The sequence below is a fragment of the Salvelinus alpinus genome, chromosome 23, assembly GCF_045679555.1.
Source record: "Salvelinus alpinus chromosome 23, SLU_Salpinus.1, whole genome shotgun sequence".
Taxonomy (NCBI): Eukaryota; Metazoa; Chordata; class Actinopteri; order Salmoniformes; family Salmonidae; genus Salvelinus; species Salvelinus alpinus.
In genome coordinates, this window is record NC_092108.1 from 38,535,319 (window position 1) to 38,559,923 (window position 24,605).

At 42.8% G+C, this 24,605-nt stretch overlaps 1 protein-coding gene across 2 annotated transcripts in view; it reads right to left on the reverse strand.

Moving 5' to 3' along the window:
• Positions 1-6,826: 6,826 nt before the first annotated feature.
• LOC139550929 (thymocyte selection-associated high mobility group box protein TOX-like) overlaps positions 6,827-24,605 on the reverse strand; it is a 55,998-nt gene continuing 38,219 nt past the window's right edge. For both annotated transcript variants that reach the window (XM_071362207.1, XM_071362206.1), the window contains 6 exons: positions 21,786-22,037; positions 20,493-20,717; positions 18,689-18,769; positions 17,992-18,432; positions 11,332-11,474; positions 6,827-9,259 (listed from right to left, as the gene is read on the reverse strand). In XM_071362207.1, the coding sequence (XP_071218308.1) occupies positions 9,223-9,259; positions 11,332-11,474; positions 17,992-18,432; positions 18,689-18,769; positions 20,493-20,717; positions 21,786-22,037 (1,179 nt within the window). In that variant the 3' untranslated portion in view covers positions 6,827-9,222. The remainder of the gene's footprint in view (positions 9,260-11,331; positions 11,475-17,991; positions 18,433-18,688; positions 18,770-20,492; positions 20,718-21,785; positions 22,038-24,605) is intronic.

Here is a 24,605-nt window from a genome sequence, read left to right on the forward strand (position 1 = left end):
CGATACATTTATGTATTTGTCAGCTTATTTGATTATTTTGTCATGGGATTTTGAATTTGTGAGTGGTAGAGATGTATAACTCATAATGCTTTATATTAGGCCTAGATGTCTGAGTATAAAGTGAACATGACAAAATGGCCACAAATCAAATTGTATTGGTCACATACACGTGTTTAGCAGATGTTATTGCGGGTGTAGCGAAATGCTTGTTTCTAGCTCCGACTGCAGTAATATCTAACAATTTCACAACATACCTAATACACACATCTAAGTAAAGGAATGGAATTAATATATACGAGCAATATCAGAGTGGCTGAGGACTAAGATACAGTAAAATGGAAACAGAATAGAATAGAGCTTTAGAAAATGTTTGGCATCCTTGATAAAGATGAAGAAAGACATAATTCTAAACACAGCTATATTGTTAAAAAAAAAGGGGGGGGGAGAATTATATTATCGTTAAACAATTACTCAGAAAAAAATATTTTCTTTAACAAGTAATATTTGGTTTCTCAAAGATGTCAAAACTATTTCCGCCCTCCCACCTAAAGATTCTTCTAAATAAAACCTGCCTAAATATTTTCCTTTTTTATGTTATCTCAACTGTATTGTGGCCATAGAGCTCATTACTTGGAAATAAAAGTTTTTGCATGGATGTTGCCATTGAGGGCTTCCACCATTTTAAAGAAGTAATCTCAGTGGGTATTCCTATGGATTGGGAGCAATCAGTCAGTGATCAGCGCATTGTCTATTTCAAATTGGTTTGCCAAGTTTGTAAATGGCTTTAAGCTATATGACCATTTACTGGCCACAATAAATGAATGACACACACAACATTTGGTTCAAGACTCCAGCAATGCATGTGGTGGTAAGTCACCAATATTAGCTTGACACTTTTTTCAAACATCAAAAGAAGGAAATGGACTACTTTAAAATGGAGGCTCAATGGCACACACAGCCCATGCTGTCACCGACACCATAATGGTACAGATAAAAAATTGTGATCTCCAAAAATCTCTGTTAGTGTGGTGTATCTTGGCTTCCTGTTTCCCGGAGTTATACAAATGAGGTAATACCAGAGAGGAAGAGGCGAAGCGAGAGGGTCAACTCCCATCAAAATCTGTCCAAGCAGGAGTACAGCAATAAACTCCCGCCTTTTGGGACAACGTCTCCCATTGTTAGGGCGTCCCATTGTAAAACCAGCTCGTCATTATACAGTATCTCTGGTAACACACATTCAAACCCTGATTCATCCATCGCCACTTGGAAAGGCAAAGAACTCACTAACAAAAATATACAAATGGCTGTTGACCTTTATAAATCAGGCAATATGTACAAAAAATAGCAACAACATGGAATATACCACATACCACTATTAGGGCATTAATAAGGACGTTTAAAACCAATGGAACAGTGTTAACCTTCCCTAGTATATGGCGCAAGTGTTGCCTCAACACACAGTGAGGAAGTTGGTTAAGGGGGCAAAGAAAAATCCCAGGGTCCCAGATGGAGAATTACAGAATTTGGTCGCATTTTGGGGTGACCAAGGCCCTGATTCCGACCAGAGTTTAACACCGTATATGGAACGTTATTCCCTTTTTATGCACTTTTCTCTGTATGCGTATTGTGACCTTGACGTTAAGCATGACAATAGCATGCTATTCACACGCGATTCGTTCGGGCGGAGTACTATGAAATGAAGGTGTGGCGGTGTGTCTGCAGATTAACCGTATTCTGACCTTGATTTAATTCCTTCATAATTCCACAATTATGAATAAGGTCGAGCAAACCTGCCTGTTCAAAGTGGAAAAATTATCTACTTCTTTTTTTTTTTTTTTCGATAGAAACCACATTCGCCATGCACTGTATTTTATAAATGATAAGAGCTATTGATAAGAGCTAGGTAAATGTGCAGTCATCTTGGAGAAGGGGATTGTAAATACACAGAAATTGTTTAATATGATCTTTCCTTATGATCACTGGAGACGAATGTGAAACCAGCCATATGGAAGAAAACTGAAAATCATATCAACATGACATGTATTGCCGCCCCTTTTCCACAGTGAAACAGTCTATAAATAGCTGTGCCGCTATTCAGAATTTTAATTGTGAGTCGTCATAATTTGCTTGGATGAAGTTTGGACACCCGAGCTATAGGCTTCTGTAGGGCTGAACCTGCCGAGTTGATCTATGCGGTTTCTCATGTTTTAATTATAGACTATGTCCGGGCTTTTCTCGGTTTTATCTTACAGTTTGTATCATGTTAAATATTAGCCACTATTGAGAGCCACTTTCAGTAATACCACATACATTTTTAACTCTCACATTAGTGTTAGTTTTCTTCAATTTGTAGCTTACATTTTGCATCATTCCATTTACAATTCTTTCCTCTGTCACGTCCGTGTAAATTGTACAATATGGTTGAATTTATTGTTCCATCCTATTGTACACTTTTTTCCCAGGATGAACATTCAGGATGTGTAAAGGCTCTCCAAAGTCTCTTCAAACCTGTTTTTTTTATGATACATACTTCCCTAACCCTAAAATCTTCCTGAATATTCTACAAGATCAGAGTATTTTTAAATCTAACAGTTTGTGCTGAAACGGAGATAATGATGCATAGATGCATAAATGTTTTATTATGTACAAATTACCTTGACTAACCTGTACCCCATACCCCCTGTATATTATGTATATATATCGTCTCCAGTGATCATAAGGAAAATCATATTAAACCAGTTCTGTGTATTTACAATCCCCTTCTCCAAGATGACTGCACATTTACCTAGCTCTTATCAATAGCTCTTATCATTTATAAAATACAGTGCATGGCGAATGTGGTTTCTATCGGAAAAAAATTAAGTAGATAATTTTTCCACTTTGAACAGGCAAATTGTCTGGGTCACAATTGTATTAATTGTTCAGCAGTCTTATGGCTTCGGGGTAGAAGCTGTTAAGGAGCCTTTTGGACCTGAACTTGGCGCTCCGGTACCGCTTGCCGTGCGGTAACAGAGAGAACAGTCTGGGGCCTCCCGAGTGACGCAGTGGTCTAAGGCACTGTATCGCAGTGCTAGCTGTGCCATTCGAGTGTCTGGGTTTGAGTCCAGGCTCTGTCGCAGACCTAGAGACCCATGGGGCGGCGCACAATTGGCCCACTGTTGTTCGGGTTAGTGGAGGGTTTGGCTGGCAGGGATGTCCTTGTCCCATCGTGCCCTAGCGACTCCTGTGGCGGGCCGGGCGCATGCACGCTGACATGGTTGCCAGGTGCACGGTGTTTCCTCAGACACATTGGTGTGGCTTGCTTCCCGGGTTAAGTGGGCATTGTGTCAAGAAGCAGTGTGGCTTGGTTGGGTTGTGTTTCGGAGGACGCACGGCTCTCGACCTTCACCTCTCCCGAGTCTGTACGGGAGTTGCAGCGATGAGACAAGACTGTAACTACCAATTGTATACCATGAAATTGGGGAGAAAAAGCGGTAAAAGTAAAAAGCAAAAAAAAAGAGAGAACAGTCTATGACTTGGGTGACTGGAGTCTTTGACAATTTTTTGTTACCTTCTGTAGCATATAGTATATAGGTCCTGGATGGCAGGAAACTTGGCCCCAGTGATGTACTGGGCCGTACACACTACCCTCCATAGCGCCTTAATGGTCGGATACCGAGCAGTTGCCATACAAGACGATGAAACAACTGGTCAGGATGCTCTCGATGGTGCAGCTGTAGAACTTTTTGAGGATATGGGGATCCATGTCAAATCTTTTCTTTCTCCTGAGGGGGAAAAGTCGTTGTTCTGCCCTCTTCACAACTTTCTTGGTGTGTTTGGACCATGCTAGTTTGCTGGTGATGTGGACACCTAGGAACTTGAAACTCTCGACCCGCTCCACTACAGCCTCGCCGATGTTCGGCCCTCCTTTTCCTGTAGTCCACGATCATCTCCTTTGCCTTGCTCACGTTGAGGGAGAGGTTGTTGTCCTGGCACCACACTGGCAGGTCCATCGACAAAATTCGAATTAAAGGTATACTCTATTTAAAGGCATAGCTTATGATAAATGTACTGAAAACCTTATTGAATGAAAAATCCATGAGAAAATTGGTTGGCCAGCAAGTGGAAGGGTTTTCAGCAGTTTAATTACATTTATTCAGCACACGCAAAGGAACCATGCCTGCAAAGACCGTTACGCAACTTCATAAGGTAAGTCAATACCAACTACTGAGAAGTGCGCAGGAAAGGCGTGAGCAAGAAAGGCGTAATTTCCTATTCAGAATCAGGCCCCAGGTCTCCCAATCTACAATTAGACACCACTTTAATGCCAATAAACTCTTTGCAAGGGTTGCCAGATTTTTTTTTATTGAGAGCAACCAACAACTGAAACGCCCGGAGTTTTCTAAATGGCATTGACACTGGGTTCTATGGTCAGATGAGATGAAAATAGAGCTCTTTGGCCACACACCACCGGTGGGTTTGACGCTGAAAGAAGGATGCATATGCAGAAAATGAACCTCATACCTGCTGTAAGATACGGTGGTGGATCTTTGTGTATTATAGGGTTGTTTTGCTTCCACTGGTCCTGGGACCCTTGTTAAAGTCAACGGCATCATGGACTCTACCGAGTACCAGGACATTTTAGCCAAAGACCTGGTTGCCTCTGCCAGGAGGCTGAAACTTGGCCATAAGTGGATCTTCCATCAAGACAATGACCCCAAGCATACATCGAAATCAACAAGAAATTGTTAATTGACCATCACATCTACATTTTGGAATGGCCATCTCAGTCTCCGGACTTGAACCCCCTTGAAAGCCTGTGGTTTGAATTGAAGAGGACAGTCCATAAGAGCAGACAAAGGATATCAAGGATCTGGAAGGATTCTGTATGGAGAAATTATAAGATCCCTCCCAATGTTCTCCAATAGGAGATTGTTCTCCTATCTGATTAAACATTATAGAAAAGGCTCAGTGACATTATCCTCGCAAGGGGTGGGTATTAAAAACAGGGGTACCAAAAATGATATAGTTTTTGCACATTTTTGTTCAGAATTTTTTATTTCATTATTTTTGGTTGATTCCATTGAGTAATTAATCAAGTAAAATATATTTCCCATGTTGGAAAATTACAATATAGCTCAGTACTGGTATTATTTATTCTATACATTATTTTTTGTTCATTTTTTATCAAGGGTGCCACTCCTTTTGAAGGTGACTGTACCACACACCTCTCTCTTCCTCCAGAGTTACAACGATGCTCCCCAGGTGAGGTCAAAGAGTCCCAGGGCCTCCATGGTGGGGCCCCAGTCTCACCCCCACCAGTACCACGACCCCCAGAAATGGATATGTAATGTACTATATCCCTTAAACTCAACTCTGGACCTCGAAGCCAGTTACACTGCCTTTTTTAATTGTTCCCTTCTAATCAGGGACAGATTTAGACCTGGGACAACAACCTGCAATTAATGCTAAATGACTTAAATGTAAATGTAAATTAATTATCAGGTAGAACAGAAAACTAGCAGGCCCCGGACCTTGTAGGGTAAGAGTTGAGTACCCCTGTACTATATCATTAGCTCTAGCGCCCCCTTCTGGTCATGTATTCACTGCTAATGCAATTGTTTTACATGTTGTTCTATCTTTTGGCCGCCAGATGGCAGTGCATAGCTACTGATGTCTTTCTCATGTGGAGTTCAGGCCAGTCTATGGTAGGGGAGGCCAACCCTCCTCCTGGAGAACTACTGGGTTTGCAGAACTTCGCTCCTGCCCTGCTGAATACACACAGGATTCTACTAATCAGCTGCTCATCAGCTTAATCAGGTATGTTAAAGTAGGGTTTGAACAAAAGCCTGCATGCCCAGTAGCTCTCCATGAGGAGGGTTGGCAACTCCTAGTCTATGGGGTACATGACTTGTGCATAATATATTCATTCATAGGCACTGGACAGATGGAAAGAGGAAATTGTTGTTCAGAGTAACTTGTTAAAGATAGATTAAATGGAATCACGATGAACACACGCCAACCCTCACCCACAACACACGCTATTGTTCTCAGCTTAAACGAACACGATACTGATAGATATGAGCATACATATTGTACTTTGAAACTTTAACACTATCGTAAATACTTTTTCCTTTTTTTTCTAAATAGCAAATCACAATCTCTAGGCCCATTTTGATAATGATCCAAAAACGTACTACCGGTATTCGTAATATTAGCTGATAATACATTCATGAATTGGTCAAACTGACCAACCAGGACACCATGTACAAAATGGTCTGGCGAGGATGATATTAACAGCTGCCTACTTGGTGTTCATCAATCTCTTGATCTATATTGATCAATTATTACTGTGCTGGCTGTGACAGTCTACATCTGTATGTACAGTACATAGTCTTGAAATTGTACAAAACATAACACAGTAGAAGACTGAATTTAAACAAGTATTTTTCTTCCCTGAAATACAGCGATTGTGATACTTATGTGTTGTATGTTGTTTTTTGTTGTGTGGTTTTCATGTAAGCCTTTGGGCTTCCAACCACACCTGCACACCGTTTCTTTTTCGTAAAAAAAAAAAAATCTGTATTGTTGACTATCAGTTGTCTTCTTTGGTGCAAATAAATCCAACTCAAACTAAATCACCATAACTACTGGTTTACAGTAACAAAACAAAACATCTTCATGGAAGTATTTTAATCTTCACGATAAAGCTGAAATTGCTACTTTTAGTCGACACCTACTCTCAAACTCTGAGACAAGGATATACACAATTAGGACTCTGGTTGTCTATGTTCTCCCAATCCCTCAGGCACTTTAGGTTGAAATAAAAACACAGGGAATCCAAAAGTGAGTGATTACTGCACAAAAAAATGCAGGTTTGACTTTATTTCTTTCAAACACATTAGAAACTAAAAATAAGAACACAATTCTTCACATTGTTGTTGCCTGGAGACGTTTTTCTGCCAAAAGAAAGGAACCCAAATGGAACAGAGAAGACAGCCATCATCAACACTATTAAACATAAGGGCTTAAAAAACACCTAGTTATTGTTTCATAAATAGGCGCAGCATGATGAACAGACTTGATGGAGAGAAAGAGAGAGAGCGATGGAGCGATCAGAAGAGCGATGACAAGCCAGATGTCAGGGTTATATATTGCCACTCTGCCAATCTGTCTCTACCAATCTCCTTCTCTCATTATCAGACACTTTCTGCTGATAAAGAAAAGCAACTTCAGATACAGGAGGTTGATGACAATCCATATCATCAATATGCCCAGAAGTTGTACAAAAAAAGGATTTTGTCCTTGTACAAAACAAAACTTGTTTTTATTTGTCTACTTTCACAAAACTCATATTTTGTGATGTTTTCCAGGTAAAGGGCAGCCAACGTTTACGACGTTATTTCAGAGGATGAAAACAACTGATTTACCAAGTGTTATCTTACAAATATCATTATATTGACAATTCTTACGCCCAATAGCATCCAAACAGCTATAAAAGCTGTTCAATCAATTTCCCTTATTCTTTGATAGTTAAATTAAAACCGGTGTGATCCAATTCACAATCACACCGCACTTGGGGGAAAAAAAGCTTTTGTTTTTATACTCTAGGAGTAAGAGTAAAACAGAAATCTATGTACAGCTTGAGGTGATGGCTACACTAACCAGCCGAGGCATAGTCCACAGAGGATCCTATGAACATCATCATCATCAGTTTAGAAAGAGCAACACAACTCTGCTCAAAGACACACAGCAGTCTCTAAGGCAGTCCAGTAGCAGAGAGAGAGAGAGAGAGAGAGAGAGAGAGAGAGAGAGAGAGAGAGAGAGAGAGAGAGAGAGAGAGAGAGAGAGAGAGAGAGAGAGAGAGAGAGAGAGAGACAGAGAGACAGACAGAGAGACATAGAGAGACAGAGAGAGAGACAGAGAGAGAGACAGAGAGACAGACAGAGAGAGAGACAGAGAGAGAGACATAGAGAGAGACATAGAGAGAGAGACAGAGAGACATAGAGAGAGAGAGAGACAGAGAGACATAGAGAGACAGAGAGACATAGAGAGAGAGACAGAGAGAGAGACATAGAGACATAGAGAGAGAGAGAGACATAGAGAAAAAGAGAGAGACAGAGAGAGAGAGAGAGACAGAGAGACAGAGAGAGAGAGAGAGAGACATAGAGACATAGAGAGAGACATAGAGAGAGAGAGAGACATAGAGACAGAGAGAGAGACATAGAGAGAGACAGAGAGAGAGAGAGAGAGACATAGAGACAGAGAGAGAGACATAGAGAGAGAGAGACAGAGAGAGACATAGAGAAAAAGAGAGAGACAGAGAGAGAGAGAGAGACAGAGAGAGACATAGAGACATAGAGAGAGACATAGAGAGAGAGAGACATAGAGACAGAGAGAGAGACATAGAGAGAGACAGAGAGACAGAGAGAGAGAGAGACATAGAGACAGAGAGAGAGACATAGAGAGAGACAGAGAGGGAGAGAGAGACATAGAGAAAAAGAGAGAGACAGAGAGACAGAGAGAGACAGAGAGAGAAAGAGTGATAGAAATATAATACATGTGTTCTTTGTTAATTTCTTTCAAAGGCTAAAACATCTTGTCTTTCCTTTCAAAAGGTCTGTTAGTTTGGGGTTTTGGTTTACATCTTGCTATGTGTGGAGAAAAAAAGCCCCAAAAGCCCCTAAGTGCTAAATTAACTTCTGGGATTTGAACAACGGTCATGATCAAAAAATGGTCATCAGCTTGTCTTCCTCAAAACACAATCTAACGATATATCAGTAACGATCCAACCACACATCAGTAGATATGACAGTGCTGCCTATTCGTTCAACTCTTTGAGCACATTTCCTTTCTGCCTTTATGGCCATCCAACAATTAAAAAGTCCAGAACTTTACATTTTTTAAATCTAATATCAGGGGAGGGTGTTTGTTACAAAACTATCCGAAACCCACTCATAACATCAGTATGATTTTTTTTCAAGGTAGATCATAAAGAACCACAAATATCAAAATATGGATGTTTTGCAATATGTGCTTATGTCTTTCTTGTTTTTGAGTGACGGTCAGTTGGTCAGATGGTTCAGCCAGAATGGGGGGTGGTGGTCAAGGACTTTCTACTGGGGGAGAGGATAATCATGCCTTGGTTCAGTGAATAAAGAGTGGGACTGAATGTGGACCGGGTCTGGTTGCGATCCGGTCCATGGGTGGTTGAGTGGAGGTGTGTAGAGGTTAGAGGTCAGATCAGGTCAGGAACAGAGGCTTGTCTCTCTGAAGAGCTCTGAAGGAAGATAATAGAGAGGAACCATGACAAATAATAATGAATAGTAATCAATCAATAATAATCAATCAATGTTTCTTAACAGACTTTGTGTTATGAAACACATTTAAAATACAATTTGAATGATTGATAGACACTTGGGTTAGCAACTGTTCTAATTAACAGATGTTTAAGCAATCCATAAAGGGATAGTTTCCTGGTTAACGATTAAGCCTCCTCCTGGAATACAAAGCTTGCTCAAAATAGAATCTAAATTCAAAGTACTTCTTAGTACTGGGCTTCATCCATTTCTGGGAAACCGGCCCTAAAGGTCAATCTGAATATGAACTCCATTCATACTCTCATATCTGCTATGTTTCTCCATTCTGCTTTGTCATACTACAGTTGAAGTCGGAAGTTTACATATACCTCAGCCAAATACATTTAAACTCAGTTTTCCACAATTCCTGACTTTTATTCCTAGTAAAGATTCCCTTTCTTAGGTCAGTTAGGATCACCACTTTATTTTAAGGATGTGAAATGTCAGAATAATAGTGGAGAGAATGATTTATTTCAGCTTTTATTTCTTTCATCACATTCCCAGTGGGTCAGAAGTTTACATACACTCAATTAGTATTTGATAGCATTGCGTTTAAAATGTTTGACTTGGGTCAAACGTTTAGGGTAGCCTTCCACAAGCTTCCCACAATAAGTTGGGTGAATTTTGGCCCATTCCTCCTGACAGAGTTGGTGTAACTGAGTCAGGTTTGTAGGCCTCCTTGCTCGCACATGCTTTTTCAGTTCTGCCCACACATTTTCTAGAGGATTGAGGTCAGGGCTTTGTGATGGCCACTCCAATACCTTGACTTTGTTGTCCTTAAGCCATTTTGCCACAACTTTGGAAGTATGCTTGGGGTCATTGTCCATTTGGAAGACCCATTTGCGACCAAGCTTTTACTTCCTGACTGATGTCTTGAGATGTTGCTTCAATATATCCACATCATTTTCCATCCTCATGATGCAATCTATTTTGTGAAGTGCACCAGTCCCTCCTGCACCAAAGCACCCCCACAACATGATGCTGCCACCCCCGTGCTTCACGGTTGGGATGGTGTTCTTCGGTTTGCAAGCCTCCCCCTTTTTCCTCCAAACATAACGATGGTCATCATAGCCAAACAGTTCTATTTTTGTTTAATCAGAACAGAGGACATTTCTCCAAAAAGTATGACCTTTATCCCCATGTGCAGTTGAAAATCGTAGTCTGGCTTTTTTATGGCGGTTTGGAGCAGTGGCTTCTTCCTTGCTGAGCGGCCATTCGGGTTATGTCAATATAGGACTCGTTTTACTGTGGATATAGATACTTTTGTACCTGTTTCCTCCAGCATCTTCACAAGGTCCTTTGCTGTTGTTCTGGGATTGATTTGCACTTTTCACACCAAAGTACATTCATCTCTAGGAGACAGAACGCGTCTCCTTCCTGAGCGGTATGACAGCTGTGTGGTCCCATGATGTTTATACTTGTGCACTATTGTTTGTACAGATGAACGTGGTACCTTCAGGCATTTGGAAATTGCTCCCGAGGATGAACCAGACTTGTGGAGGTCTACAATGTTTTTTTCTGAAGTCTTTAGATTTTCCCATGATGTCAAGCAAAGAGGCACTGAGTTTGAAGGTAAGCCTTGAAATACATTCACAGATACACCTCCAATTTACTCAAATGATGTCAATTTGCCTATCTGAAGCTTCTAAAGCCATGACATCATTTTCTGGAATTTTCCACGCTGTTTAAAGGCACAGTCAACTTAGTGTATGTAAATTTCTGACCCACTGGAATTGTGATACAATGAATTATACAGGATTATATTATGATTATATTGTCTGTAAACAATTGTTGGAAAAATTACTTGCGTCATGCATAAAGTAGATGTCCTAACCGACTTGCCAAAACTATAGCTTGTTTACAAGAAATCTGTGGAGTGGTTAAAAGAGTTTTAATGACTCCAACCTAAGTGTATGTAAACTTCCGACTTCAACTGTAAATAAAGGTTAAATCAAATAAAAAAAGAAAATATAATAAGGATGAGTATTTCTACCCATTGCCACAGTATTCGCTGGTCCAGTCGAGGTGCTGGCTGGGCCCATTCCGACACACCTGTCTGTAGTCCATGGATGGGGACAGTCCCTGCCCACCGGACGAGTTGAGCATGTTCTGGAAATCTGATTGGAGAGGGAATCCCTGGAAAACAAAAACAAAACTACCATTAGATACCATTTTCCAGTGTTATCTGTGTTATTCTACTCATAGAGATACACTAGTATGTGGACACCCCTTCAAATTAGTGGATTCGGCTATTTCAGCCACGCCCGTTGCTGACAGGTGTATACAATCAAGCACACAGCCATACAATCTCCATAGACAAATACTGGCAGTAGAATGAAGAGCTCAGTGACTTTCAATGTCAGTTGTCAAATTTCTGCCCTGCTAGAGCTGCCCCGGTCAACTGTAAGTGCTGTTATTGTGAAGTGGAAACGTCTAGGAGCAACAACGGCTCAGCTGCGAAGTGGTAGGCCACACAAGCTCACAGAATTGGACGCCGAGTGCTGAAGTGCATAGCGCGTAAAAATCGTCTGTCCTCGGTTGCAACACTCACTACCGAGTTCCAAACTGTCTCTGGAAGCAACGTTAGCACAAGAACTGTTCGTCGGGAGCTTCATGCCGAGCAGCTGCACACAAGCCTAAGATCACCATGCACAATGCCAAGTGTCGGCTGGAGTGGTGTAAAGCTCACGGCCATTTGACTCTGGAGCAGTGGAAACACGTTCTCTGGAGTGATGAATTACGCTTTATCATCTGGCAGTCCGACGGACTAATCTGTGTTTGGCGGATGCCAGGTGAACAGTTTTGCTAGTTCCAACTGTAAAGTTTGGTGGAGGAGGAATAATGGCCTGAAGCTGTTTTTCATGGTTCGGGCTAGGCCCCTTAGTTCCATTGAAGGGTAATCTTAATCATACATCTTACAGTAGTACAATGACATTCTAGACGATTCTGTGCTTCCAACTTTGTGGCAACAGTTTGGGGAAGGCCCTTTCCTGTTTCAGCATGACAATGCCCCTCTGCACAAAGCATGGTCGATATAGAAATAGTTTGTCGAAATCAGTGTGGAAGAACTTGACTGGCCTGCGCAGAATCCTGACCTCAACTCCATCGAACACCTTTGGGATGAATTGGAACGCCGACTGCGAGCCAGGCCTAATTGCCCAACATCAATGCCCTAATGCTTTTGTGGCTGAATGGAAGCAAGTCCTCGCAGCAATGTTCCAACATCTAGCGGAAAGCCTTCACAGAAGAGTGGAGGCTGTTATAGCAGCAAAGAGGGGACCAACTATATATTAATGCCCATGACTTTGGAATGAGATGTTCGACGAGCAAGTGGCCATGTAGTGTACATACAATGACCAGTGAAATAAGCAATAGACTTTAGAATGTGTCAATAATGGCAGCCATCTTGGTCATGGATGAATTACAGATCAGTCTATTTAGAATAAATGGCAAAAGACGCACAGGAGACGCATTCTATTGAATTCTATGATTCTAATGTCAGTCATGACGAAGACCTAAGAGTCGAAACGTTGTCTGAGTATATCAAACTCGTATGTATTTCCGTAGCAAAGTGCATCAGTGTAGCATGTACATACAGTATGTGCACATCATCATAAGCCAGACTTGGAGAATTATCCTTCAAAAGAGGATGAGCGCCTTGCATTTACATACAGATGGTTAGAATCTCACAAGTGGTTATGGAGTCTGAGTCCACAGCTCGCAATTCCCACGACACTGATGGCTCTGACAACAATAAAAAAGCCAATGACAGCCAATACAAGTCACGTGCTGTGATGTGTAAGAGCAACAGATCAGCTAGCTTGTGGAGAACGGATCTGTGGATACTGTGGATGGGAAAGTATTTGCAGACTTCTCTATAGCAGTACTGCACACAGATATATACGAATCAATTCATCAAATAATGACCTCCCATGTTATGTTATAGTATGACACTATTCAAATGAGCTGTGATAGACATTGGTCAAGACACGATGACTCATGAGGGCATCGTCATTGTTGGGAGTTGGTTATTGACTGAGCTTCCCTATAGCGAGTCAATGGTAGACCTGATAGTGTACTCTGAGAAGGTGGAGCCTAACCAGCTGGGGAAGTGGGACAGACGGAAGATGGGGAGTAAAAAAGGAGTAGTTATTTTAATTAGGGGAGCAGATATTTTAATGTTGTGGTTTCTTGAAGTGTTTGTCTTTTTTTGTTTGGGGGAGGGAGGAGTGGGAGAGATAGAGGAGAGGGGGGAGAGAAAGAAACAGAGACAGAGAAAGACACAGAAAGAGAAAGAAAGACAGAGGGAGAGACAGAGAGATAGAAAGACAGACAGAGAGAGAGAGAGAGACTACGTATGAAAGGGAAGTGAATCTGGGCGCTACGCTGCGAGCTCTGCTCTGAAAGAGAGGGGACAGCAGGTGGCTGAGTTCTCTTCTCCTCCTCAGACTCTCACCTATTCAGGCATTGTTCCACAAATTCTTCTCCTTCACTCCATCACAAAGGCCCCATCTGCCCCTTTTTTTTTCTCTCTCTCTCTCTCTCTCTCTCTCTCTCTCTCTCTCTCTCTCTCTCTCTCTCTCTCTCTCTCTCTCTCTCTCTCATGCCCACCCCCTCTCCCCCCCTCTCCCTACTCTATTAACTAAGGGAAAAAGTTTCAGCCCTAGCAGGGTTTTTTTGCGCTCTCTCCGCAACAAAATATGCAAAATTGAGCAAGGGAGGATTATTACTGCCCGTGGGATTTAAAAGTCCCCAATAAAAGAGGGATCTGAGCGCTGGGAGCTTAGTGGCAACCAAACCCAAACCTCTGTTTAACCATTCTCCCCCCCTTTTCTCCATGGACTGACACAGCCATACAGGCAGCCCCATACAAGCAGCTCATCTAAAATTGGACTTCAGACAAATTCATATTCTAATCTGTATGAAGACTGAGGCACCCTTCTACACCCTCCTCCCCCTCTCCCTCCCCCTCTCCCATTTTTTTTTTCTTCGATCATCAACAGTTAATTTGCCTGCTGAGAGTAGATAAATGGCAGTTCCCTCTCTTAAAAACAACAACAATGATTCCCACATGCTTAGTGAATACTGTACCTCAAGTCTACAGTCTAAGAGCTTCACTCTTAGAAAAAAGGGTTCCAAAAGGGTTCTTCGGCTGTTCCCATAGGTGAACCCTTTTTGGTTCCGGGTAGAACCTTTTTGGTTCCCGATAGAACCTTTTTGGGTTCCATGTAGAACCCTACGTTGAACCCAAAATGGTTTTACCTGGAACCAAAAAGGGTTATTCAAAGGGTTGGGGACAGCCGAAGAACCCTTTTAGGTTTTAGATAGCACCTTTTTATCTAAGAGTGTACAGTATCAACATGCTCCCTTTCCTTTATATTATATATTCTAAGGAGGTTAAATAATCTGAACACATTGGACAGGTAAGAGTGGTAGAACACAGTCTAACTACTAGGATATGTTGTTTAACCTCCATATTGATATAACTCGTCTAGGAAGTGAGTGGCATAGAAAACTACCATTCACCCCAACGCCTTTACCTAGAATCTCCCACAAACCCTTGTTTTGTTATTCATTCTAAGTACCACGCTCAGGAGATCAGGTGAGTGTTCTCTCTCACTCAAGAGGTATGTCACCCTGTTCCCCTGGATACCTGTTTCCATAACGACCTGGTCCAGTTGATACCTGATAACCTAGTCCTCTTATTAAACTAATGTTCCTCTCAAATGACACCACCCTATGGAGCTCTGGTCAAAAGTAGTTCCCTAAAGGGAAAAGAAGGCGGGTCATGTTAGATTGTACAGGGAGTAAAGCTGATCCTGTAGTAACATCTCATCTAATATTATACAGAGACCTCTCTCGGATATATCTTCTGTGGTTTATTTGTTGTTGTTGATTTTTCTCAGGACAACTTGTCTGTTGCATTAGTGAGGCAGCGAATCTTGGTGTTTTTGTGCATAGAAACGGATGGGTGATTTATCCTCTGAAGGGGTCAGTTGCTTTTTTAAATACAATTCTGATGTACAGTTTGCATTCTTGTATGTATTCTGTATCTAAGGTCCAGAGAGTGAGAGAGAGAGAGAGAAAGAGAGAGAAAGAGAGAGAAAGAGAGAGACACACAGAGAGAGAGAGAGAGAGAGGTCCACTTCCCTTTTTCCAATCTGCGTTGTTGACTAGCTCCTACAGAGAACTCATCTCATTTCCTGTGTATGTGTCCTGTCCTGTCTGCTAGACTGGCTTCATCAGATAGCCCTGCCTGCCTGGCGTTTTGTCTCCACCACTGATGCATTCATCAATCTCAATGTGCTGCTGTTGGTGCCCTTATATAACATCCTCAGCCTAATGCATTTGTTTATTACTGGGAGAAAATGGAAAATGGGGGATTGTGTGTGTGTGTGTGTGTGCGTATGTGTGGCGTGTATGTGTGTGTGTGTGTGTAGGGGAGTTGTGTTTTTGAGAGAAAAGGAAAAACAGGGATAGAGATAGAGAGAGTGTGTAATGTGAATGTACAGTATTGGACTGGCAGTAGTATGAATACATCCTATCTTGCCTTCAATCTCTGGCACATGAAGGGACCGGATATGATTGTAAATAACATTGAAATGAATCATCTATAACTGTGATTCTCAACCGGTGGGTCGAGGTTTTGAACGGGTCCATAGTGTCTCAGTAAAAAAATACATAAAACGTTTATTTACTGACTTTTTATGAAAAATACTGCAGTCTCAACTTAAACAACTAACGTCAGGTAGAAAGTGTGTAGAGATTATATTTTAAAAATAATAATTTAACCTCTGAACTATTTTTTTTTCAATCACAGTATTTTCAATATAGAGTTATTAGCAACATTATTTAGCGGATTTGGTTGATGTTGTGGTCTCAAACCAGTGAACTTAACATTCTTCATCAAGAATATGGGCAAAATGGAATGAATGACAATGAAAAAGGTGGGGCTGTTGTTCCCTTGTCATATAATTGGTGGATTCACTATCAATATAGCATTAAACATAGTTTTCCAGATTGCATTTTGGCAACAAAACAAAAAATCGTGACGCGCATATTGGATCGCGACTGAGACAACATGGTTTAATTTGGGTTCCGAGGCAAAACCAGTTGAGAACCACTGGTTAATAACATACACACCCATCATACTCTCCATTTCATGTGCTTGCATCATGTATGTATGTACAGTATGTGTAAAGTGTTTGAAGCTGTACATTGTAGGTGGCCATGTCTGAGTGTATAACCACAATATGCATAATATGTACAGTGTGTGTGTGTGTGTGCACTTGAGTGTGTGTTTTTGCATGTGTGTTGAACTCACCCGGGCCACAATGCTGTTCATTGACTACAGCTCAGCGTTCAACACCATAGTGCCCTCAAAGCTCATCACTAAGCTAAGGACCCTGGGACTAAACCCCTCCCTCTGCAACTGGATCCTGGACTTCCTGACGAGCTGTCCCCAGGTGGTAAGTGTAGGCAACAATACATCTGCCACGCTGATCCTCAACACAGGGGCCCCTCAGGGGTGCGTGCTTAGTCCCCTCCTGTACTCCTTGTTCACATACGACTGCGTTGCCAAGCACGACTCCAACACCATCATTAAGTTTGCCGACGATACAACGATGGTAGGCCTGATCACCGACAACAATGAGACAGCCTATAGGGAGGAGGTCAGAGACCTGGCAGTGTGGTGCCAGGACAACAACCTCTCCCTCAATGTGACAAGGGAGATGATCGTGGCATACAGGAAAAGGAGGGCTGAGCACGCCCCATTCTCATCGACGGGACTGTAGTGGAGCAGGTCTAGAACTTCAAGTTTCTTGGTGTCCACATCACCAACAAACTAACATGGTCCAAACACACCAAGACAGTTGTGAAGAGGGCACGACAACACCTATCCCCCCTCAGGAGATTTGACATGGGTCCTCAGATCTTCAAAAAGTTCTACAGCTGCACCATCAAGAGCATCCTGACTGGTTGCATCACCACCTGGTATGGCAACTGCTCGGCATCCGACCGCAAGGCGCTACAGAGGGTAGTGCGTACGGCCCAGTACATCACTGGGGCCAAGCATCCTGCCATCCAGGACCTCTATACCAGGCGGTGTCAGAGGAAGGCCCTAAAAATTGCCAAAGACTCCAGCCACCCTAGTCATAGACTGTTCTCTCTGCTACCGCACGGCAAGCTGTACCGGAGTGCCAAGTCTAAGTCCAAAAGACTCCTAAACATCTTCTACCCCCAAGCCGTAACACTGCTGAACAGCTAATCAAATGGCTTCCTGGACTATTTGCATTGACCCCCAGTTTTATTAACGCTGCTGCTATCTATGCATAGTCACTTTATTACCTCAATTACCCTGTACCTCCGCACATTGACTCGGTACCGGTACCCCTTGTAATTATAGCCTCGTAAATGTTATTTTATTGTGTTACTTTTTCTTTTCTTTTTACTTTAGTTTATTTAGTAAATATTTTCTTAACTCTTGTTTTTCTCAAAACTGCACTGTTGGTTAATGGCTTGTACGTAAGCATTTCACGGTTAAGTCTACACCTGTTGTATTCGGCGCATGTAATAAATAAAATGTGATTTTATTTTGAGTGTGTTTTTATGCATTTGGGCATGTGTGTGTGTGTGTGTCTGTTCAACTAACCTGTCCCATTGAGGGTGAGTGCAGAGACAGCGGGTGTCCTCCGAGCTGTTGCTGGTGGTGCATTCCTAGGTGGGAGTGGGAGTGGAGCGGCGGGCTGATCTGGAAAGGAGGGGGGGACACCGCCGCCATGCTGCCCAGAGACACCCCACCTGAATGGGGTCCACTGGGCCGCGGGGTCACCCCCCGGGAGAGACCCTGGAGGGGGGACAGGTGGGGGCTGAGGCCGGCCTGGTGCTGCTGGGACTGTTGTTGCTGGTGGTGGGGGTGGGGGTGGTGGCTCTGGTGGTGGTAGGGGTGGCTCATGTAGAGGCTGGGGTGGGAGTGATGGGGGTGGGGGTGCTGCTGGGGGTGCTGGTGGCCTGATCCGGGGAACACGGGGGGCTTGGGGCCCAGCATGGAGGAGGCCTGGGACACTTTGACCTCACCTGGCTCATTGTAACTCTGGAGGGAGGGAGGGAGCGACAGGGTGGGAGGGAGGGTGGGAGGGAGGGAGAGATAAAGAGAGCGAGAGGACAGAGAAAGGAAGACGGGAGAAGGAGTAGGAAAGACAGAGATGGGAAAGCGAGAGATGGAAGCGGGAGAGAGAGAGCACAACAGTGTTACCAGAGTCCTACAGAGTCAACTGACCACTGCCCTTATGAAGACTTATCACGATAGAAGAACTACAGCTCCCAGGTTGTCTGGTTCTGGTACCTACCTGTGAGACTAGGCTTGCTCTGTATGCTGCCAGCTGCTTCAGGTATTCCTTCTTGGCGGTCTCTGTCTTCTTTTTGTACACCTATAAAAGACAGAACAGTAAACATTGCACTTCAGTTGCCAAACTACTTAATTCCTAGAAAGAAACCCATCTACTGGGGTTAGTGTTTATGTCCTATGAAGCTATTATGATGCTTAATAAAGTTGGGGAAATCTAAATAATACTCAAAAGGATTCCAATTTATATAGAACTAGATTGTTCCTCTTCACAATCCATCCATCTGTCTGCTTTTGTCTGTCTGTCTGTCTGTCTGTCTGTCTGTCTGTCTGTCTGTCTGTCTGTCTGTCTGTCTGTCTGTCTGTCTGTCTGTCTGTCTGTCTGTCTGTCTGTCTGTCTGTCTGTCTGCCTGCCTGCCTGCCTGCCTGCCTGCCTGCCTGCCTGCCTGCCTGCCTGCCTGCCTGCCTGCCTGCCTGTCCTCCGAGCTGTTGCTGTTCTCTCTCCAGGAAGTACACTGTCCTGTCCTCAGACAGACATCCTCCTCCACCTTTACTGCTATGCTCCTCTCCGTGTGCAGCTCTACGCCACAATGGAGGTGTGTGTGTGTGTGTGTGTGTGTGTGTGTGTGTGTGTGTGTGTGTGTGTGTGTGTGTGTGTGTGTGTGTGTGTGTGTGTGTGTGTGTGTGTATGTGTGTGTGTGTTTGTAAGAAAATGTGTTTCTGTGAGTGTGTGAGTGAGTGTGTGTGTGTGTGTGTGTGTGTGTGTGTGTGTGTGTGTGTGTGTGTGTGTGTGTGTGTGTGTGTGTGTGTGTGTGTGTGTGTGTGTGTGTTTGTAAGAAAATGTGTTTCTGTGAGTGTGTGAGTGAGTGTGTGTGCATGTGCGCGTATGTAATAGGACAATAGCACGGCGCTTACTAGAATAAATATGTAAAAGCTTCCTCTTCCATTTGCTTCTGTCAAGAGGCCATTTGTAAGTCAAAACACACAGTAGCATTCACAGTAGCAGAGCCACAGGACCAGGGAGAGCCACTAGCTATTTCTACTGTGAAACTGTGAAAAGGATTTAATGTCGTTTTTTTCATCAACTTTTTCTCCCTCTTTTTGTGAGGACAATAACCTTATATTCTATTATTTTATTATCTAATACACTGAGTATACAAAACATTAAGAACACCTGCTCTTTCCATGACATAAACTGAATAGGTGAATACAGGTGAAAGCTATGACCCCTTATTGATGTCACTTGTTAAATAAACTTCAGTGTAGCTGAAGGGGAGGAAACAGGTTAAATAAAACATGTTAAGCCTTGAGACCATTGATACATGGATTGTGTCTGTGTGCCATTCAGAGAGTGAATGGGCAAGAGAAAAGATTGAAGTGCCTTTGAACAGAGTATGGTAGTAGGTGCCAGGCGCACCGGTTTGTGTCAAGAACTGCAACACTGCTGGGTTTTTCACGCTCAACAGTTTCCTGTGTGTATTAAGAATGGTCCACCACCGAAAGGACATCCAGCCAACTTGACGCAACTGTGGGAAGCATTGGAGTCACCATGGGCCAGCATCCCTGTGGAACACTTTTCAACACCGTGTAAAGTCCATGCCCCGACGAATAGAGGCTGTTCTGAGGGCAAAAGGGTGTGCAACTCCATATTAGGAAGGTGTTCCTAAAGTTTGGTATACTCAGTGTATATTATAATCTATTCTATAGCATCAGAGTGGGGCTGATCCTGTCTAATGAAATCCAACAAGGAAGTGTATATGAAGAGGTCTGAGGAGGTATGAGGATGCATTGTACTATAGGTGTCGTACCTGTTTCTGTTCCTCTCCGAGGCCGTCCCACATGGAGGCTACTATCTTGGACACCTCTCCAAAGGTAGCATTGGGGTTGGAGCCCTTGATGGCTGCCTGGGTGTCTCTGAAGAAAAGGGCGTAGGCAGAAACTGGCTTCGAGGGTTCGTTGGGGTCCTTCTTCTTCTTCTTCTTGGGGGTCTTGGGCTTTTTGGGAGTCTCGACCACTGCCGGTCGCTTCTCTGCCTGATGAAGAGAGAAGGAAGGAATGGTCAGACTAAATGTGCTTCTGGAGTGAGCGAAGTGTGTGAAGAGTGAGTGTTGATTGTTTAAATAGATCAGAATGGACTTTAATAGTAGATACGCTATGTACAGTATACTGTAGGACACAGAGTTTTTCCTTACCATGATCAGGAAAAACTCAGGGCACTATTTAAAATGCTGACTGTATATCCTTCCTAACATTTTCCAGAACATACATAAATATTTTGGTTTATTTACCTGATCTTGTCCAATAGGAATGTACCGTTTAAAACGATTTGTTTTCTATGTGAGATAATGAACATGATCATGAATGTGAGACTTTGCAAACAGATAGAAATCGTTTCTGTATAAAAAAAAACTTGACAGATCTTAGTACCGGTAGTTATAACTATGCAAGACTTTCATTTATCCATCATTTTATGAATATGTTTAGAAATGGCTTCATACTGGAAACACAGAAATAGCCATAACTCTGAATAGCGCAGTGCACATTTCTGAAATGTTGACCGCATTAGATTTTATACTCCACTAAATTAAACATAAGGATTTTTCCAGAGGGGCACATAAAATATTGAAATAGTTTCATTTCCCAAAAGATTGCTATTTGCAGTTAAAACATACGGTAGAAATAAGGGCGTGGAATATGGCAAAGGTGTTTGGGAAAAGTACCCGTTGGTTTGATTTCCATATAGTGTTGTATATGCATGGAAAATGGCACCATTGTATGAGCAATCACATAAGCATTAAGATAGCAGCTCTCCACTGACTTCATTCTCCAAGGGAAAGGGTAAACAAATGCAATGGCGCAAAGGTTACAGATGACTCACACTTATACAAATAGGTGTATGTGTGTCTATGTGCATGCGTGTGTGTGTGTGTGCGTGTGTGCGTGTGTGTGTGGGGGCTGTATAATAAGGAAGTTAGTTGTTTTGTGCGTGTGTATATGTTCGCGTGTGTCGGTTCTCTCTCTCTCTGTGCTCTGTGTGTGTGTGTGTGTGTGTGTGTGTGCCTGCCACACACATGCATGTATCTATTCATCTCTATGCTCACCTTTATTGATTCTTCATTGTCATCCTCATGTACGGAACTAGAAGGAGAGGGTGTGGCCGACTTGCTCCCAGGGGGAGATGGGGAATTATGGGTAACGTTGTTCCCGCTCAGTCCCAACTGGGCATTGAGTTGTGATTGGTTGATGGTGGTCAGCTGACTCTGATGTCCCATGCCTGATTGGCTCCTGGGTCTGAGCGCTTCCATTGGCTGATGGCTGCTGTACCGGGAATCGGAGTTGACCATTTGTTGCATCTGACAAAAAACAATGTAAATTTGTTTTTAAATGGCATAAAAATGGCATACAATAACGTTACTCTTGACTATGGTTAACCTACTCTTAGAAACGCTCTTGAAACATCTGCTTGTTCACACACATACTCACACATTTTCCTTCACACACTGAACATTGTTTCAACCATGACTGATACAACTTGCATCCTTCAGCACAAGAACAACGTCATTTTGGTCTATTTGGTTTGATTGAATAGCCCCCCTCCGTGTGGCCCCTCCCTCCCTGAGTGTGGCCAGGTCACCTGCTACCATAGGTGCCCTGAGCGACGCCTCACGCCTGCTATTGTCCCTGACACAGTGTCCTACACAATGTCCCGACGGGAGGGGCTTACATCAACACCAGGACAGGTGACTGCTGTTAACTGTATAATCTACAGAGAATTCACCCCATCCATCCCCTCCAGCTACCTAACACCTTAACCCCTTATATCAGAGATGGAAGAGGAAGCGAGACGCCCCCTCGCTGTTTTTTTTCAGCTTTTTTCTTATTTTTTTACCCCGTGTTTGTGATATCCAATTGGTAGTTACAGTCTTGTAACATCGCTGCAACTCCCGTACGGACTCAGGAGAGGCGAAGGTCAAGAGCATTGCGTCCTCCGAGACACGACCCTGCCAAGCCGCACTGCTCGCTTAAATCGGAAACCAGCCACACCAAAGTGTCAGAGGAAACACTGTACAGCTGGCGATTGAAGTCAGCATGCATGCGCCCAGCCTGCCACAGGAGTCGCTAGAACGCGATGGGACAAGGTGTAATTTAAAAAAAATCCCGGGCCGGCGAAACCATCCCCTAACCCGGACGTCGCTGGGCCAATGGTGTGCCGCCTCATAGGTCTCCCGGTTGGCTGCGACACAGCCTGGGATTGAACCCGGATCTGTAGTGATGCCTCTAGCACTGTGATGCAGTGCCTTAGACCGCTGCCCCAGTCGGGAGGCCCCTTTTCTGCTTTTTTCTGGTTCAATGAAAGTCAATGAACTAAGTAGAACAGCTTATATCACCACGACCTCTTGAAGTTGGTCATACATACTGATCAAAAGAGAACCATCGCGCTCTCCCACAAGCTTGGCTGGTGCATAAAACCTGCGAATTCAGTCAAACAAAAAGGTGTAATGGGTTCGCACTCAAAAAGATGTTGCATAAAGCTTACTTCATTATTCATCGTTTTTAATTATTTTCAGGGATAGATACAATTTTATTTGAATTCAAAACAGCATTTGTAAAGAACAACAGATGGGCAGCAGGTGGTTCTAATCAGGGTTGCCACTCATCTGCCAATCAGAGATGTTGCTTTTCTGGTCTACCTTCTTACAAATGAGTCACAAAGAAATACAGAATTATAGGGTATGGGAGCGGGCACGAAGGGCAAATCACAAATCAATCGCTCCCAGGTGTCCGCTCACCTAAATACATCATATCAATTCATGAGAGAAGGACATGAGGCACAGCCGTTCATAAATATGTGGGGCCAACTCATAAATGACATGCAAAATCTGATATGGACAGTGTTCCTGTATAACAGTCTAAATTTGGCTTATAGGAAGGAGGTGAAATCTAATTATTCATTTAAACCGTGTGGAGATACAGAATTGTATTTATATGTCCACATGGCTTCTCTGTGGAGTCATTTGTTGTCAATAGTCCCGTCCTCTACGCGCTGGATGAACTTTTTCGATCCCGACGCGACGCAATTCACAACAGAATGATTTTGTCCTATAAAGTGTCTGGCAAACGGCGAGGTGATGTCTTGACGTCTAACAGTACATTTATGTTCTCCAAGATCTACTTTCAAGACGCGGGATGTTTTTTTCAATACAAATCTTATTACAAGAACACTGTAACATATCAATAACTCCTTTAGTAGGGCAAGTTACTCATTACTTTATTTGATAGGTCCTAGAAGTCTGAGGGCATACAACGTTAGAACCGTTTCTTATGGTGCTACAAGAGGTACATGGGAAGCATCCTTCTGTGAAGGCCTGCTTGATGGATTTCTCGATCGTTTATAGGTGAATAAAGGTGGATTCTGGAAGGCGGAATTTAAAGAGGAGTCTGAGGATAATATGTGCCAATGTTTATTGGCAATAGACTTGATGCCATTACAGCTGTCATTGAAAGTAGGTATATAGTTTACAGAAAACGGTTTCTTCTGTTTTGTAGGGATTTATTAAGTAACTAGATTCTGTTCAAGCTTTTGACTTGTTTTTTTAGATTTGTCAAGCCAGGTATCAGGGTTTCGTCTCAAGCGAAAACGCTCAAGGAGAGAATTTGATTGTCTATCATGTTCTTCCTCTGTGTCACAGATGCTACTCAGTCAATGAAGTTGACTTACTAGTAAACGTCTTTTTAGGGGGAGAGGGTGGTAACTATCAGCTGTCAATACAGTATTTTTTATCTGTAGGTTTTCTGTAAACTGTAGTACTTAGAGATGATCCATTCTTTGTAACAAGTACATCTAAGAAATGCATAGAGTTAATGCTTTTTTCCATAGTGAAGGAAATCGATTGTACTCTAGAGTTAATATAGCTAAGAAA